Source organism: Theobroma cacao, chromosome 5 (assembly GCF_000208745.1).
Source record: "Theobroma cacao cultivar B97-61/B2 chromosome 5, Criollo_cocoa_genome_V2, whole genome shotgun sequence".
NCBI lineage: Eukaryota > Viridiplantae > Streptophyta > Magnoliopsida > Malvales > Malvaceae > Theobroma > Theobroma cacao.
In genome coordinates this window covers 22,455,459-22,472,529 of record NC_030854.1, presented here as the reverse complement: position 1 = coordinate 22,472,529, position 17,071 = coordinate 22,455,459, and the positions used below count along the sequence as shown (strand labels likewise).

Genomic DNA, 17,071 nt, shown 5'->3' with positions numbered 1-17,071 from the left:
TTGTTTCTACTAGTTAGTTCTTTTGTGTTTTATGTTTTTATTGAGGCTGTACGAATTGCTTTTACGAGGTTTTCTTGAATGATCAGGCTTGTTGCAGTTGAGAAACATGCTTGATGGGGGTTGTACAATTGTTTATACTAGTTGGTTCTTTCGTGCTTTATGGTTTCATTAAGGTTGTACAGATTGCTTTTGTAAGGTCTTTTTTGCATGATCAGTTTTGCTGCAATTGAGAAGTGTTATTTTGCCTCATGCTTGATGGGGGTTGTACATGCAATTCTTTTGCAGTGCTAAGAATGGAATTGACAAAGTACATTATTTCTCTTTATGAAGGCAAGTCATAATTAGACAGGTATCATACAACCCTTCTTTTGACATAATACACTGTTATATCACCTGAGCGCAAAGCACGAGCATATTTCTAGTGATTTTAATAAGAATTCTATGCTTGATCATTAGCATCCTCAGTAAGGCTTGTTGGTAAAGCTTTTTTAAGGTCATGCATTTTTTCTTTACTTTGAGAATGACTCAATTTCTATGCCAATTTAAGAAATTTGGCATGTTGGGTCTTTTTAAGCATCTAATATGGTACAAAGTGATACACCGCTACTCATGTTTCTAGCTACTGAATAACTTAAAATTAAGTGTATAAGTGATTTATGCATTTAAAACCAATTTAAGAAAAAATCTAAATCTTATTGTTGGTTTCTCCCACCCTTTTATTCAAAATACTATTAAGTCGAGAATTTCTTAATTTCTTAATGGGCTAGGATCCCATTTAACATACCATAATCTTGAACGACTCAACAAATCATGATATATTAAATTAAGTAGATAACCAAGCTTATCAATTGCATTCAATATAACTCTTAGATTTATTAGGTGACACTTTTTGGCTAAACAAATCACATGTGTTTCGTCAAATGATTACCTCAAACATTATCTGATCATGAGTGACTTATCCAAAGTAAGGAAGATCCATTTGTCACACTATATACATATTTTTGTTAAAGTTGATCTTGAATGAGTCAACAAGTCAACAATGAAAAGACCTCTGGTTTTGCTATGATGATCAAAGGCAACTTAATCATGTTACTTAATATTTGATAAGGTATTTATTAATTACTAACTTTAAAGTTTCATCTTTTAAGCTTCCAACTATCTCATTTTTCAACTTATGATGAGGTATTTATTAATTACAAACTTTAAAGTCTCATCTTTTAAGCTTCCAACTATCTCATTTTTCAACTTATGAGATTGATTGCACAACTTCATAAGTGAAGGGCATAATCATGTGTCGATCTCTTAGCTTTATCAATTTCCAATCTTGATAAAGCATTGACTAAAAACATTTAAGATTAATGCTTTAATGCAATAAAATTTTCATAATTATAAAAGTTTACCATTCCTCCTGCAAAACATGTTTATTACATGAACTTTATATTAATAGTATCTTATAACAATTACACACAAGTATAAAGATAAAAAATACCTTTATTAATAAATGTAATACTTAAAATAACATAACATTCCTCTATGTCCAATCAATTAGCTATAGAGCATACATTAACAGGTCATCATTATCTCTCTCACCAAGCTCGTTACTAAATTTAGGTGGCGACTTCTTTAGCTCTCCACTCTTGAATGAAAATTTTTTGTGGTGTACTCTATTAGGGCCGACGATATGGAAAAGGCCTTGTAGGCTAGATGTATAGTTTCGGCCCTTGGGGTAGCCTATAGCGCCTTAATGATCTTGATACAATTGATATTTATAACATTTGAATCCACCGAAATAATTTATCTGAACCCAACCCAAGTTAACTTTAAAACTAATCAACATGAATTGAAAATGATTCAAACTCAAAATAACTTGAATCGAATACTACTCAAACCTGAAAAGAGTTTGAATTTCTTTCCACCTGAAATGACCAATGCAACCTAACACCCTGCCGTCAAATATAATTAAAGTTTTGTTTTTTTTTTAAACATTAACGTTGGAAATGAAAAACCAAAGGCTTATGAATAGATAAACAAGCTTGAAACTAAATAGACACAACATAGTAAATTATTTACAACAGAGTTTGGGCGCATCTGATACTTTGCAGGGATGGGATGCAAAGACAACAAGCACATATATAGTGCTAATGATTTATCGTTATTCAATGGATCATTTTTTATTGCATATAACTTCAATAGCTTAGTTATTTCAAATTGAAGATACAGAGGTAGAATCAGCTTCTGTGATTCTAAGACTGACAGACTCTTTTAACAAATCAATTGAAGTGAATGAATGTGGTGAAAGTTGGACAGTCATCTCCTTGTCTGCATTTTTTAGCAGACTTTCAGTCGGTACGACCTGCACACATCAACAGAGAAAGTTAAGTGTAGTTTAAATGTTTTAAGATCTAAGTATCAAGTTTCTATCTGTTTCTTGATTACTCATGTTAATAATGCATAAGACAACAATCCCAAGTTTCGGGAATTTATATCATTTTGTTGAAGCAAACCATCTGGGAACAAATAAAGGTAATAACTGCACTGCAAATAAGTTCTTATGAGATATGCATCAAACTGTGACTATCATAAACAGACTTAATTCTTACGTTGGCGAACTAGATTATCATGGAATGGGTTTGCATTTATTTCTCCTCTCTGTTGGCTATTGGTTCTCTAAGTTATCTGTCATGCAATCAGTACAATGCACCACAACAAAATAGCCCAAATCTAGTCAATGAAAGTCTTGCAATTCAAATAGAGGTGCATATTCAGCACTTAAAGGCACTTAATTAGGGTAATGAAGATTAGAATTTGAATATTAATTACATGAGATAAAAGTTAATTGAAGTATGCAACTAAACAACCCTTAAAACAATATGAGAATAAAATCGTGATAAACAAAACAAATTTAAGAATGAGTGGAATGCATATTAAAGTTGGAAAAAGGAAAATAAAGACAATGTTGGAAGACAGAAATAGAGCTAATCTTGCTAGACACAAGCGTTGGCTGGGATTAGGACTCCAGAGTCCAAAAGGACTGTGATGATCCAAAATATTAGAGAGGAAGGTGGTGTGTTGTTTTTCAAATTAGTCATGAGAGGATCCTTCACTTATATGAACAACTGAAGATTGCACTGAATATAAGAAGGTAATAATGAGGACCTGAATAGAGTAGAAGCATATAATCTTTATTGTATAATATTTTACTTTTGGCATTGGATTATCTTCTTAACTTTTGATATATTTGTGAGGTTACTAATCAAAGCAAACAAAAAAAATTTTGAGAAGCTAACACAGTATAAAGGTGAAGGCCATTGCAACACTTATGCAAAGATGTACAGACTTTTGTGCAAAGTAGAGAACATGCTTTCTGAACAATGAATGAAAAGCAGGGAAAAGTGGCTCTTTTACCTTCGTTGGCTCCTTGAAGGAATTTTCATCCATCAGATTAGTGGATGTGAGAACAGTCATTTTTGTACCAGACAGCTTTACAGAGTTTGGATCCAACCCACTCACAGAAATTTTGAGATTCACTGAATTGCTCCCAAAGTTTACAACCTGAAAAGTAATATTTTGCATAAAAGTGTGATATAAGCCACAAAATCAAAGACAATCATATCTTTTCATTTTGTGGGCTGATGATTGGACTAAGTAAATGATTTTGATATTTAATTGATGAGATTTTAAGAAACATGTAAATTCCAAAATGTCAAACATGTGAATTCCAAACCATCAACATTCTCGAGCTATCCTTCATAGTTTTTTCTTTTTGACTAATGTACCATCAAAAATGAAATTTGAGTAATGCATAAAATTAAAAAAAAAAAATTAAGTAATGCAGTCTACTTTTGCACCACAAACAGTCCTGTCTGTACTTCATTTTAGATTTCTAATATACTTAAGTTTATACTGGAATGGATTTGACGAATTCATCTTCAGAATCCATAGTTGACAGTCTTCTGAGCAACAAACGTATAACTACAACCCCCAACAGTAGAATCAAGAAGGAATACCTGATGTGCCAAAGAATTCCAGATTAAAGGTTTTCAATTAATGTTAGGCCTGATCCAAAGATATTGTATAGGTTAGGATAAATATAACTATGCCTTATTATCATGCTTTTTTAAGTTAAGAAGCATATTTTGTACTCATCAAGGATATATTTGATGCAAGCCAAGCCCATATTCTTAGCTACCAACCTAAAAATAATTGAGGAATGAATTTCTTTAGCATTGCTTCATTGTTAAGGATACCTAAGGCTGAAGCATTCTAAAGTAACACCTCCTTAGTCGTGTCCTGCTAAAAGTAACCTTCTATTGCTGTGCTAGCTTAGAAGATGATGAATAGATGAAGTTTAGACATGCTTTCGTTGAACAACAGGTCATGCATCTCCTAGCTGTAAGGCTTAAGAACCCTTGGTGTCAAAGTTTGGTTTGTCAAGTGTGGTACAGAGTCATACTACTTGCTGGGTGACTCCATAAGGCCTCAAGTTAAAGAATTTAGGACCCCTTAACCTCCAAAGGGCAATTATTCTCCTCATCAGCTTGTTTTTTCTTCTAAGACTAAAATTTCCTAATATTCAATCCTTCATTTTGCTACTATTCTACATCAACCCCCTTCCTGAAAAGTTAGTTGGATTTTAGAAAATTGAGAAATGTTAAACTGATATTCAGCACAAAAATATATTTGTTTCTCACATTCTTCTGCTTTCTTCTGAAATGCCAAACTCTTCACCTCAACAATCTACTGGTGTCAGAAATTAACAGACAAAAAAAAAAATCCCACAAACACTGAGCTTCGATTTTTTGGTAATCTGACATCAGGGCTGGTAAACCATAGGTCCAATCTATGAAGCAAATATCTATGTAAAAAATATAAGGTCGATGGGGCTGCAAAACTTTTGACTGACAATGGCCAAAATAAAGAGGAAGGGTAACAATAACCAATTACACAACCTGAATGTGCAAATACATGCACCAAAAAGGAACAAAGCAACAATTTCATGCATTTATACATACCAAGAGACTATCTATCTATCTATCTATCTATATATATATATATAGGTGCAACAAGGTTCTTCTACGTAATGCACATTCAGGGAAATCAAGTCTGAAGAATTTTCCTTATTTAAAGATGTGTAGCATGAACTTCCATACGTTAAAGTACAGATTTTAGATTGTTAAGCATATTCACACACCCTTGGTACCTAAGGAGGTTTGCAAGCACATGGATAATTATGCTACTAATATTGTTAGGCAAGAGGAATGCACATATAATAAGTAAGTTACCTAAATTCTAAACACATTTCCAGAAAAATGTCATGATCTCCATGTTACAAACCTTTATTCTTATGTACGTTTGGTCATCCTTTGAGGTTTGCCAAGTAATTGCAGAAGCAACAAGGGACATAGAGGAATTTGTTTGAAGTGTTGCATTAAGAAGAGTCGCTCCACTTGACTCTATGAAAAAATGTTGCACCCAGTAGCTAGGAGTCCCATATACCTGATAGGAATCGAAGACAATTGCATCTGGGTTCCACCTTAACAACAAAGTTTGTCAACATTAAATTTATAACATAATTGAGAATTACATAAGGAAATTCTAAATTTTAAATAGAAATTAAAAAGAAAGAGAAAGAGAACATTAAGAAAAATACCGCCTGTCATTGGAATTTACAAAAAGTGGTGCATAGCTAGCCATCTGAACAACATCACTGCAGGAAAGAAAATATTCAGTAGCTTCTACTAAAAAATTGATCTTGAAGCACATTTTAGGTATATAAACAATTGTGAGCTAGAAACACTTTTAACAGTTATACAAGAATGTATCAGAATTGTTGCACTAGAGTTTCATCCAATGTATCAGATTTGTTGCACTAGAGTTTCGTCCAATTTCCCATGTTAGTGCTAGCATTTTAAAAAGTCTTCAGCAAAGAGCCAATTATTGTAGTAAAACTTTAAAGTTGTTTGGAAGAAACCCAAAAATAGTAAATCAACCTCTGACACATTTACTAATGTGCCAGCCAGTTGGGCTTTGCATTAAGAGCCCAGCATAGGCCCATCCTGGAAAATTAGAATGAGGCATCTCTGGGACCATCCTTAAGAGCAGGTTGCAGTACTACAAAAGATAAATGTTTGAGTTAATTACATATTTATACCCAAACTATTGTGGAAGTGTCGATTTGGTATCTGAAAAAAATTTGCAATTAAGTACTCTAATTTTCATTCCATTAAACAGATTACACATTAAACTAACTTCGTTAGCCAAAGGATAATGTATCCATAAACACCAAAGCAGAACATGTCATGCATCTAAAAACATCCCATGTTATTATCTTTTCCTTTTTCTAATTTTTATCTCAATTTAAAAAAATATTGAATTAAAAATAAAAACAAAAAATCCAGAAAAAGCAAAATTCTGGAAAAAAAATCCAAAAAAATTAATAAAAAAAGACCGGAGGGAAATCGGCAGAGAGAAGAGGGAATGAGAGGAAGTGAAGAGAGAGAGAAGGGAGAGGGTAGGGGAGGGGAAGGGGTTGCCGGCTGGCAGGGGCAGCCCTCTCTTCTGTCTCCCTCTCCCTTTCCCCTTTTAAATTTTTCTTCCCATTTTTTCTCTCTACCAGATTTTTTTCTTATTTTTTCTGATTTTCTCTAATTTTTCCAATTCTTTATTTATTCTTAATTTTTTTAATTTTTATTTCCCAGGTTTTTATTTTTTAATTATAAAAATAAAAATTTTTGGAATTTTTTTTAAAAGAAAAATGATGTGACTTTTTTAGAAGGTGCCACGTTCTTATTGATTGTATTTGGTGAGCAGTGACGAACAAAGGCATAGTTCCAGTACTTAATTACAATTTTTTTTCTTCAAGTATGAAAACGGCAATTTTACTATAATTTGGGTATTAAAGATGTAATTAACCCTATATATTTACTTGAAAATCTTAATCCTGAAGGGAGGGACCTGACAATATTATATGTCCAAATGCAATATGTTTTATTAAAAAAAAAAAAAGACCTGTTCTTTTCCAGTCCAATAAGAAATCCAGCCTCAGCGAGTGCAGCTAAAAGACTTCCAGTGCCAGCATCTTTTCCAGTGACAGCATATTCACTAACAAAGGCCTGCAATGCGTTGAATGACAGAATCATCAGACAGCCAAATCCAAATATCAAAATGTTATTGATAACCACCTTAACATACCTTTGGACCCGTTCGTGATGTATGATCAAATTGATGGGACATGGAAAACAAGTTGCTGGCAGATGTATAAACCTATTAAGAAATCAAGGAAAAAGCTGTTCATCATCCCATCCATCCATATTCTTTATAGAAACAGAAAAGGAGCAAAAGAAACAAAGAAAGAACTAAGCCCGCCATGTCAAGAACTTTACATGAAAATCATAAAAGTCAGCTGGGTGGTCCAACTGGTGAGAAGATCCATCACAGTTTGAAATCATTTTGATATCTGGGTAGGCACGTCTTATAGCATCATAGAACTTGAGGTAATTTCCTGCTCAATCCAAAATAATAAAAAAGTGAGTCTCTAAACTGTCTGAAATTTTTAAATGAAATAACCATTTGCCACTAAAGAAACACAGTGGTTGACTTAGAACTTGGCATTGCATTAGGGTAACAAAAAGGTGGTTAAGTGGTTTGGACAGCAACTGCAATGCCAGATGGATTCAAAAATTTCACTCCAAAACAAGGATTGAAGGAAAAATGGCTTTACACCATGGTTTGCCAAACCACAATTTCTCAAGCATGCTTTTCAAATTCAGAGGTTTGCAACCCAACCACAATGTGAAACCAAACGTTGATATTCCTGAAACTACACCAGGAACAAAAAGATAAGGAAACTGCATTAGCAGCTCATTGGATGAGCTCCTATGCTTCCTCAGTCACACGCATCAAATTAAGAAACCAGTAACAGCAAGAGCAAATTCATTAACTCTTGAAAGCAAGCAGCTCCACTTAAATAATAAATAAGTACCAGCAATCCTTGTGCATGCTTTCCGTGTCTCCTAAGACACCTCTTTATTGAAATTTGGCAACATCAGATATCAAGGACCAGACACTATATCCACCTTCATACAGACAATACAATGAGAATTTGTCTTCATTTGCTAAACTAGTTTTAACAAAAAGACTTACTAGTGAAATGAATTAATGTCAAAAAGCCTGCATAAAAGATTCTCATTTATAACTGCCATCTCACTATCAAATATATATACATATGCAAGTGCAAGACAAGTATCCAGACCTCGGTAATTCTTTTTTCCACAATCCTCATTCCCAATAGCAACATATCTCAAGTCAAAAGGTTCTGGATGTCCCATTGCAGCTCGAACAGCACCCCACTCAGAATTCGGATCACCTCTAGCAAACTCAATACCATCTAGGGCTTCCTGCAATCAACACATTATAAACAATAACACAGTATAAAACAAGTAGTACCACATCTACTAATACCATCCTGTCTTCTAATCTAATTAAAGCTCACAGATGCAGAGGGTTTTAAAATATATAATTTAATTAAAAAAAATGAAGCATTATAAACTTTTGTTTCTTGGAAAGAAAGAGAAAATTATGAAAAAGTTGGGCTACACTGGAACCACTGGATTTCAAAACCCTCAAATCCCAACCCTTCCATATCCTACCTCATTCAATCAATTAAATTTAGAGAACTTAAATTTCCACTGGAGCAAGTGCTGATCCTCACCCTTTTCCAATTAGTTTAAGCCAGTATCTCTAGACAGATAGATTACTTTTTCCTTCTTGTTATCTTATATGAACACTAAATTCATGTGGTATTTAAACCTGATTCCCTTATATTAATCAGAAAATAATCTTTCTAACCACTGTCATGGGAACACGGAAGAATCACGGAGACTTACTTGCACAAAAGGTAAAATGGTGGATGCATCAACTTGATCATTGTGACTAATTCCTGTAAATTTTGATACAGCACAAGGAAAAGGTAAATTGACCATAGACAATAGTAAATAAGTTACATAACTTGAAAAGGAAAGAAAACAAATAATGAATAGGGTGATGCACATGCAAAATACCATTGTTGAACACCCATATTGGCAATGCATCAAGGTCCTCTGCTAACTGCAGTAAGATAATAATAATTTAAAATGTTATGCACTTAAACAGTGCAAATTGAAGTACTTCATGTTCAGAAGAACTCGATAAAATCCTACAAAGGGATAAGATACCCACTTGAAGAAACTCAAAGTAACCAAGTCCATCATCAGTCCAGTACATCCAAACATCACCAAAATGCCCTGGTCTTTCTTCCCAAGGTCCAATGCTTTCTTTCCAGCGAAATGCATTTCTTAACCATTCACCTTCCACAAAACAGCCACCTAATACAATATAATTAAGAATATGTAGCATTTTTTAGCTGTTAACTTATGAGAAATCTAAGATAATAATGCTTGGAAACACATCATAAGGACAGCAGGCAGCAAATAAAACTAATAAGGAAAATGATACAGCAGATTATAGAACTGAAGGATCTACTTACATTGAATGAAAAAGAAATTTCCTACAGGTATTTGATTCACAAAACACTGTTTATAAAATGTTGTCAGAAGAGTTCCCAATTGAATTACGTCATAGGTTGAAGCTCAGCCAAGGTTCCAAGAATTTTAGTAGGAATTCTGTGATTTTAAACAACCATCTAATAAACTATACATCAATACTAAATAAAACATCTAAAACAATATTGCTTAAAAACACATCATAAGGATAGCAGCTACAAATTAAAAGAAACAAGATAAATGATACAGCAGATTTGAGAATCGATCTACTAATATTTAACATGAAATTTTCCCCATGTGACCTAGTTCAGAAAATAAATCTTTCTAAAATGTCATCACAAGAGTTCCACATGAAATAGAGGCTAGTATTTTTATTTAAAAATTAGGGATCAGGTTGGGCAGATTTTCAAATTAAAAAATCAGGGTTGTTGGGGCCTCAGGGGCGAGTTTAAATTTCCTTGGCCTATGGTATATATAAAAATATTTTTTTAATTTTTATCTATATATTATAGATATATATAAAAGCATGGATATAATTTTTTTTTTACGAAAAAGGAAATCACTATTTTTTATATTTTTAAATCACCACTTTAAATTAATTTTTGTTTCTTATAATTGAAAATTATACTCATAATTAATAACAGGATGTATTTACTAGATAGAAAAGAGTGCTAATTACATTAAATTGCTTTTCTCCAATATGATTTACTTCAAACAAAATACTACTCCCTCCATCTCTTTTTTTTTGGTTCATCTTTCCTTTTTAGGATGTCCCAAAACTGTGTTTTTTTCCTTTTTGTGAACACCTAGTGCTCTTACTTTCTCTATATTCTAAATTTAATTTTCATTTTTTTCTTTTTAGCTTTAAAAACTATGGAATATCAATATTATTTAAAAAATAGTTCAAAATTCTAATACAAAATACACTAGAATCAAAATTTCTTTCAAAAACTCTATGAAAGTCAAATAGGGACATACAAAATGGGATGTAGGGAATGGCTCGTATAAATGAATTTATTTTACCATTGTTCTACTTCAAACGTCAAAAAGGAAGAAAAGAAAAGGTAATCACAAGTTATGATGCCGAACTGATCAAGTCTCATTTTTAATGAATAATTCTTCTCTGTTCTCATTGCTAGGGCAGGTTTTATAATTATAATTACATAGAGAGTGTAATCGATTAAAGTGTAGAAGAAAAGATAGGAAATCAACCAGGCAAGAGATAGTTGACTAAATATTTTCTTTAAGGAGCTAAACTGGTTCAGAGAAGATTCAAGAAAACTGAAGGTCTGGTATAATTGACTAAGGAAGAAAAGTCAAGCAACAGAACCTGTAAAGGACATTCAGAAACATAGCAGTAATTTGTTTGAACATTAGTCTTTGGAGGCATAAACTTTGAGCTTATTTTATTTATTTATTTTTTAATGGTAAAGACTAGCAGTTGAACTCTTTGCTAAATGTTGCCTTGAAAAGCTAGTAGAATGCATATTTATTATCTTCTGAAAAAAGAGGGAAAACAAACAAAAGTACCAATCAATCTGTAAAAAAGGCCACTTGCTAACTTAACACCAAATATCTAATGCTGTTACATGGAATCTTCACTTCACCCTAAGATACCTGTGTTTGATGCTTCTTGGACTGTAAACTATTCATATGGGTATGGCGCTTGAATCCCAAAATTAATGCAAAAAATGTTAAAAACGTGGTGTACCCATCTGGGACACATAAATGGCACCCTGATGAGGCGGGTACATAGCTGGCACAGCTAAAACAAACTGCTAAGACCCACCCAAACCCAAACTGGAGCCAACCTAATTTGACCACAAAGCTCAACTACTTGAACCTGCCTAACCCAAACTCAAAACAAGCAGAAGTTAAATTCAGTATAATTCAAAATTTCCCTTTTAAATATTAATTTGATTACAAATCATGGATATAACACAAACTATTAGTCTATTATAACTTTAAAAAATATAAAATCTCTTTTCCTACTTTTTTTATTTGTAAATATGGTCAGGGGTATCCCCAGGCTTTGCCTGGGCCTAATCCCCTTCCTGGACAATCTTAAGAAGAACTCACCTACATCAGCCTGGAACATAGATCTCTTTTCTTTCTCTTGTATTGTAATACAATAACCATGATTTTTGTTGTTTATAAAAATTATATTTTTAATTTTAATTTATAAAAATCATTGTTTATATTTATATTCATATACTTTTTTTTTTTATTATTTACCTTTTAACAAAATTCTAAACATCTAAGAAACTAATTAACGTCACTTCAAACCTTTGGAGTTAAGGTTGATCTTGTAAGACTTAACACTAATTCATGGTGAACCTAGTTAGTGAATGGTAAACTAAATGATAATAATCAATGTAATAAAGATGAATATAAAGCATCAACCAAATCAAAATCATTAATGAATTTTTTGGGGCAAATTATTAATATTTGACGTAAAATAATTCTAAATTAGTATATAACTTTTTTTTTTGTCCTTTTATATGATCTAAAGATTTTTTCAATTATCTTTAAGATTTCAAAAATCAAAATTGAACGTGAGCCACCAATCAAGAAAATGAGACCTTGCTTAACTTAATTAAGCAATATAAATCTAACTCAAAGTGAATGATTTTAAATGTCAACAACTTGGACCCAAAATGACTGAAACCCAAAGTAACACAAGACCGAATGAACGACCTACCCAATTGCCACCTCTAGATAGGTTGAGGCTATAAAGGAAGGGCTCACTAAAAGAAAATGTATCATAGACGGGTATACAAAAAAATGAACTATTCTAAGCATAAGGAGCAAATATAACCAAGACACTGAAGTTAAGAGATCATCATCAGAATGAAAAATAAAACATCCCCAAGGACAGAGAAATTTTTCAACATAGTGACTATATATGGAACAATCCAACCCAAGCAGGCAAGGCACATAACATAGTACAATACCTGGAAATCTGATAAATCGAGGTTTTATATCTGCAAGCATTTCAATGAGGTCATTTCGGAAGCCATGCCCCTGTGCCAAGATCATTAAACAACTAAAGATTAAGATTATATAGAATATGTATGACAGCTTAAAATTGTGAACAAGCTCATGTCATAGCAAAAACACAAAACTGCAACCCATAATGCACAATCTCCCTCTTGTTCTTTCAGAACTTATTTAACTTTTGTAAATTACTAACTATGACCAAAGAAAAACTAGAAGCTAATAGCACATCAGCTAGTATTTTTCGATTTCTGTTTTTTATTTTTGAAAACTACTAGGAAAACTTGTTTGGTAACAATATTTATATTCAAATGAAAAAAAAAAACAGAAAACTAAAACAAAGAACCAAAATTCCAAAAGGTGTTTTTCACTCTGTACACAGATGAAGAGTGCAATTTCTTAGCTCAAAAGTATGAGAAGTAATGACTCCTCACATTTTGAATATATTATTCTACTCATATTAGGTTTTAATTGGCTTCCACAAGTTAATTGCTCTTCAAAATTCTCTATACATGGATTTTCATCAGATACACTTGCTTCTTGTATTTTACAAGATATATCTACAGAGTTTTCAAGCCACCAACTACATATTTTTAATCCGGACATCCTCTTGTCATCTTTAGGAAGACAAACATCAAGATATGATGCCAGGACAACTAATTTAAATATGCAAAGCTATTCCCACAAAGAAATCTCATATCATCAGGTTACCATACTATGGAAAGATATTAGTCGCTGACCAAATCACAAACACAAATTAGTCATTTTCCAGTATGTCACAGTTAAGAAAGAAATACAAACCTTGTAAGTGTCCAGAGGCATAGCTGACACTTGATCAAACCATATCACACCTTCTTTTGTTGTTGTTAGTTGCAGCCTAGAATTTTGGTTTGTTGCTTTGGCTTCCAGCAGAACCTCCATCTTTGTCCAGTTTGAAACATCAGAAGCAGAAGCTCTGCAAGGGCAAGGATATGCACTCTAAGGCATCTGAAAAATAAAATTCTGGAAGGAAGGAACCATTAATCACACAACACCTTCCAGATTATATGTATATTAGTCAGGTTCTTACATTATGTTAGCAGAAGCGAGTGTCTGCAACCCGTTTGAGCCCGAAAATGATACAGAAATATTAACCGCTGCTGTTGAGCGAACATAAAATACGACTTTGTAGCTTTTCCCTTGTTCAATATTCTGAATGAGAAATGAAGTAGAATGCTGTAAATTGGCAAACATTTGACCAAAAAGTAAAGGAACAAAATTTGCAGACATGCTGCTTGAGATTTTACAATCCTGCTGTCTAAACAATTAAGACAAAAAAAAGTACATACTAACAAAACATCTTGGCAGAGAAAAGTTCATCCCATTAGTCTAGATTTTACTTCAATTCTTCAGCAAGAAAGAGAGAGAGAGAGAGAGAGAGAGGAAACATGATACACGTACGTACATACATACACACACAGACTCAGACATCTATATAATAATATTTAATATGATACAGATTTGTCCTCACCATGCCCCAGAACCCTGGGTTGTAAATACCAACTCCCCCAGATGGACAGATATGAGTGCCTTCGCTATCACAGAGCACCTCCATTCGGAGGGCCACCTTGTTACGTTCAAAACATGATGAGCGGTCTGTTGACACAATTAAAGATGACTCATCCCCAATTATGGACCACGGATAAATGTTTGAGGGGATATTAGATCCCCCAGCTTCAAAACCTGGAAAGAAGAAAACATTATAACAATTCTCAGCCTCTGCAAACACAGATGGTAATATAGAGACTTGAGATTGTTTACTGATGATTTATATTTTTAAAAAGAAAGTATAATCACTATCTAGAAGTTGTATTTCTGACTCCACCATTTGAAGTTGATCAAATCTGCTGAAGCAGGCTAGCTTACAGCCACCAAGCTATCAAACTCAAAAACAAGATCTTGTGCAAGCACATTAATTAAAAAACAAATGCTCGTCTCATATCAACAGTTATGGCTAAAAGGAATAGCATAATGCACTCAGTTATGAAGTTCTTCCAAATGATTGAACATATCAGGTACCTTAAAAACCAACCCAAACCCACAAATTGAAAAGAGCACAGACCAATAACAAGAAGGGAGATACAAACTGAATAAGAGAGACCAAAGAGCACACACAAAGCAAAATCAACCAATCTATAACAAGAAAAGTAGCAAAATTCCATGCAGATCCAATTAAAAATTAAATCTCTTCCATGAAAATGAGGTATGATCCATCTAGTGATCAAAAGTTTTGACTGGCTCTTCATCTCAGCCACACCCTCCAATGCCTTACTCCCTCACCAAGCCAAAGAAAAGAAAAAGTAAAAAGTTGTAAAAATTGAATAAGTGGTTGATTTCACATTTGGGCACTAATAAAAACAAGTACTTTAGTCTAGCCAAAAACATTGATCTGTCAAACTTGCAATCCACAGATCAAGAACTTTGAACTTTTTGTCATTAGTAGGTATACAACCAATTATATAATTTAAACACCCAAAAGAAAGAATTTCTTCTTTTATTATTTCTCTCTAATTCCAAAGATTATAAGGTTTTCAAACAAACCTCTGTTGCTTACAAGCTCTGCCCACAGCCCACCGGCACCAGCATGGTTGATCTCCTGTAGGACAGATTTTAAATGGATGCACTTGCTCAACAACGAACAGAAATGTTATAACATCACTAAACAAGGTCAATCAAATACTGCAGAAAGACTGAAAGCTCTAGATGAAAGTAATTCAAATTGTCAGTTTTCTCTGGAATAACATCTTTTGGTAGGTAGAACAAGAGGACATCTTAGTTTTTTTTTTTTTTGAAGAGAAGACATGTTAGTAAGTATCTAATAAATCAATATATTCTGGGAAGTATTTTTTTTTTTTAGAAAAAAAGAAACATTTGTAAATGTTAGTAATGTCAGACGTCTGATATATTAAAGATGCAATGACAAAGCATCTGAATCGGAAGCAAATATTAATCGGACTAACCTCAAAGAATATTCCAAAGAGTGTATCAGGTATTGGGTGGCCTGAACCTTCAGAAGCATCTATAAGCAGCTGAGCTGTCTGGTTTGCTTCAACTCCATCAGCCAAACATTGATAGGAAAAGCAAACACTGATGAAGAGGAAGAGAAAAAGCACACTGCAAGGAACCTTGTGATAACCCATTGCCTGCTCACCACATACAGCATGAGAAACAGCATTGCGAAGCATGCATATATATATATGTATAGTATACATATGTGTGTAAAACACTCGTTAGTGTTGGGGATATTCATGTAAATAGAAAAAAGCAAATACATACAATATAAAGGGTAATATTAAGTTATATGACAATCAATTGAGCTAAAAGGAAGACAGGTATAAACAAAATCTCTGGTCAGAATTCATAAAAATAGCTAATTCAGTTTATCCTTATCAATTGACAGAAAAAGGAAACCATAAAGTAAATGAAGAGCATGAACGGGAACGATGTGCAGTAGGCAAATAAGATAATTGAGGCCAAATATAGAAAACACAGTGACTAACAGCTATACAATGAGAAAAATTTAAGATAAAGCCACAAAACTAGAAAGTTCATTAATAATCAGACAGTGTACTTGCTTTCAAAGTTGCAGGGAACATGACCGAGTGACGAAGAAAGATATGATCAATGGAATAGAAGATGGAACAGAAGTGATAAGATGCTATCACCCAAAACAAATTCAGATATTGCCCAGAAATTAAGGGGGCAAAAAGCAAAAAAAAAGCAGCACTTGTTCAGCCACACTCTCAGTATAGAAACCCAAGCATTCGAGAAACTAAAAAAAGACGAATTGAGAAGGATTAAAGTGCAGGGAATAGGGATCAAAACAATCCCATAAAATTCTGGGGAAGAGAAAAAGGATTTACCTGGTCAAGGAAGGAAGGAGGGAGTGACGGAGAGTGCCGAGGACATTGGTTTTTGTACTACTCTAATCCATGCTTTGATCGTTTTCGGTTTGCCTTGCTTTCACGTCAGCAAACAAGACCGTATTTATTTGTTTATATCTTCCAATCTTTGTCTCCTCTCCTCTCTTTGCTTTGCTTTGGCGATTTGGGCTATGGTGGTAGATTGCAAGCAACTCAAACTGTTAACTTGTTTTGTTTAAGTCAAGATTTCTGTGTGGTCCCCCCCCGCTCCGCAGGGTAGGCACTGCTTGTACTTATCTCTTTCTCGTCATTAAGAATCCGCCCGTCCCAGTATTGCTTCATTTCATTTCCTCTTCTGGATTTTGTGCTTCCATGTTGACTGCTAACGACTTTTAAAACAAAGCTTATCCTTAACTTGGACTTATTTTGCTCTACCAACTGGTATTCTACATGCACTTAGCATGCCATTCTGATTACATAACTATTACGGAATATATACAAATGGAAGAGAAGTCCACTTAGTGTTTATTTGGTTTTTTTTTTTTTTCAGTTTATTTACCTTTTAAAAAGTAAAAATTAAACTAAACATAAATTTTAAAAACTCTTAAAAAATAATTTTTTTTTCAAAAAATA

General features: G+C 33.3%; 1 protein-coding gene across 1 annotated transcript; it reads right to left on the bottom strand.

The window, feature by feature from the left end:
* Positions 2,019 to 16,853, bottom strand: LOC18598711 (alpha-L-arabinofuranosidase 1). The gene is made up of 18 exons (XM_018121685.1): positions 16,439 to 16,853; positions 15,536 to 15,718; positions 15,117 to 15,171; positions 14,047 to 14,258; positions 13,606 to 13,727; positions 13,338 to 13,491; positions 12,494 to 12,563; positions 9,217 to 9,362; positions 9,060 to 9,105; positions 8,886 to 8,938; positions 8,252 to 8,396; positions 7,383 to 7,501; positions 7,192 to 7,263; positions 7,009 to 7,112; positions 5,651 to 5,707; positions 5,335 to 5,533; positions 3,406 to 3,552; positions 2,019 to 2,353 (listed from the first exon to the last, which is right to left on the bottom strand). The coding sequence occupies exons 2-18, from the start codon at positions 15,713 to 15,715 to the stop codon at positions 2,204 to 2,206; spliced, it is 2,031 nt and encodes a 676-aa protein (XP_017977174.1). The 5' UTR covers positions 15,716 to 15,718; positions 16,439 to 16,853; the 3' UTR covers positions 2,019 to 2,203.

What these genes read in the sequence shown, in the direction of transcription:
- LOC18598711 (XM_018121685.1), bottom strand. Translation starts at nt 15,715, where the DNA reads ATGGGTTATCACAAGGTTCCTTGCAGTGTGCTTTTTCTCTTCCTCTTC. An exon ending in ATTGGACTGGAAAAGAACAG is followed by an intron (nt 5,708 to 7,008) that starts GTCTTTTTTTTT and finishes TCTTTCCTGCAG; the next exon opens with TGATGTTGTTCAGATGGCTA. An exon ending in AAACGTACATAAGAATAAAG is followed by an intron (nt 3,553 to 5,334) that starts GTTTGTAACATG and finishes ATTACTTTTCAG; the next exon opens with GTTGTAAACTTTGGGAGCAA.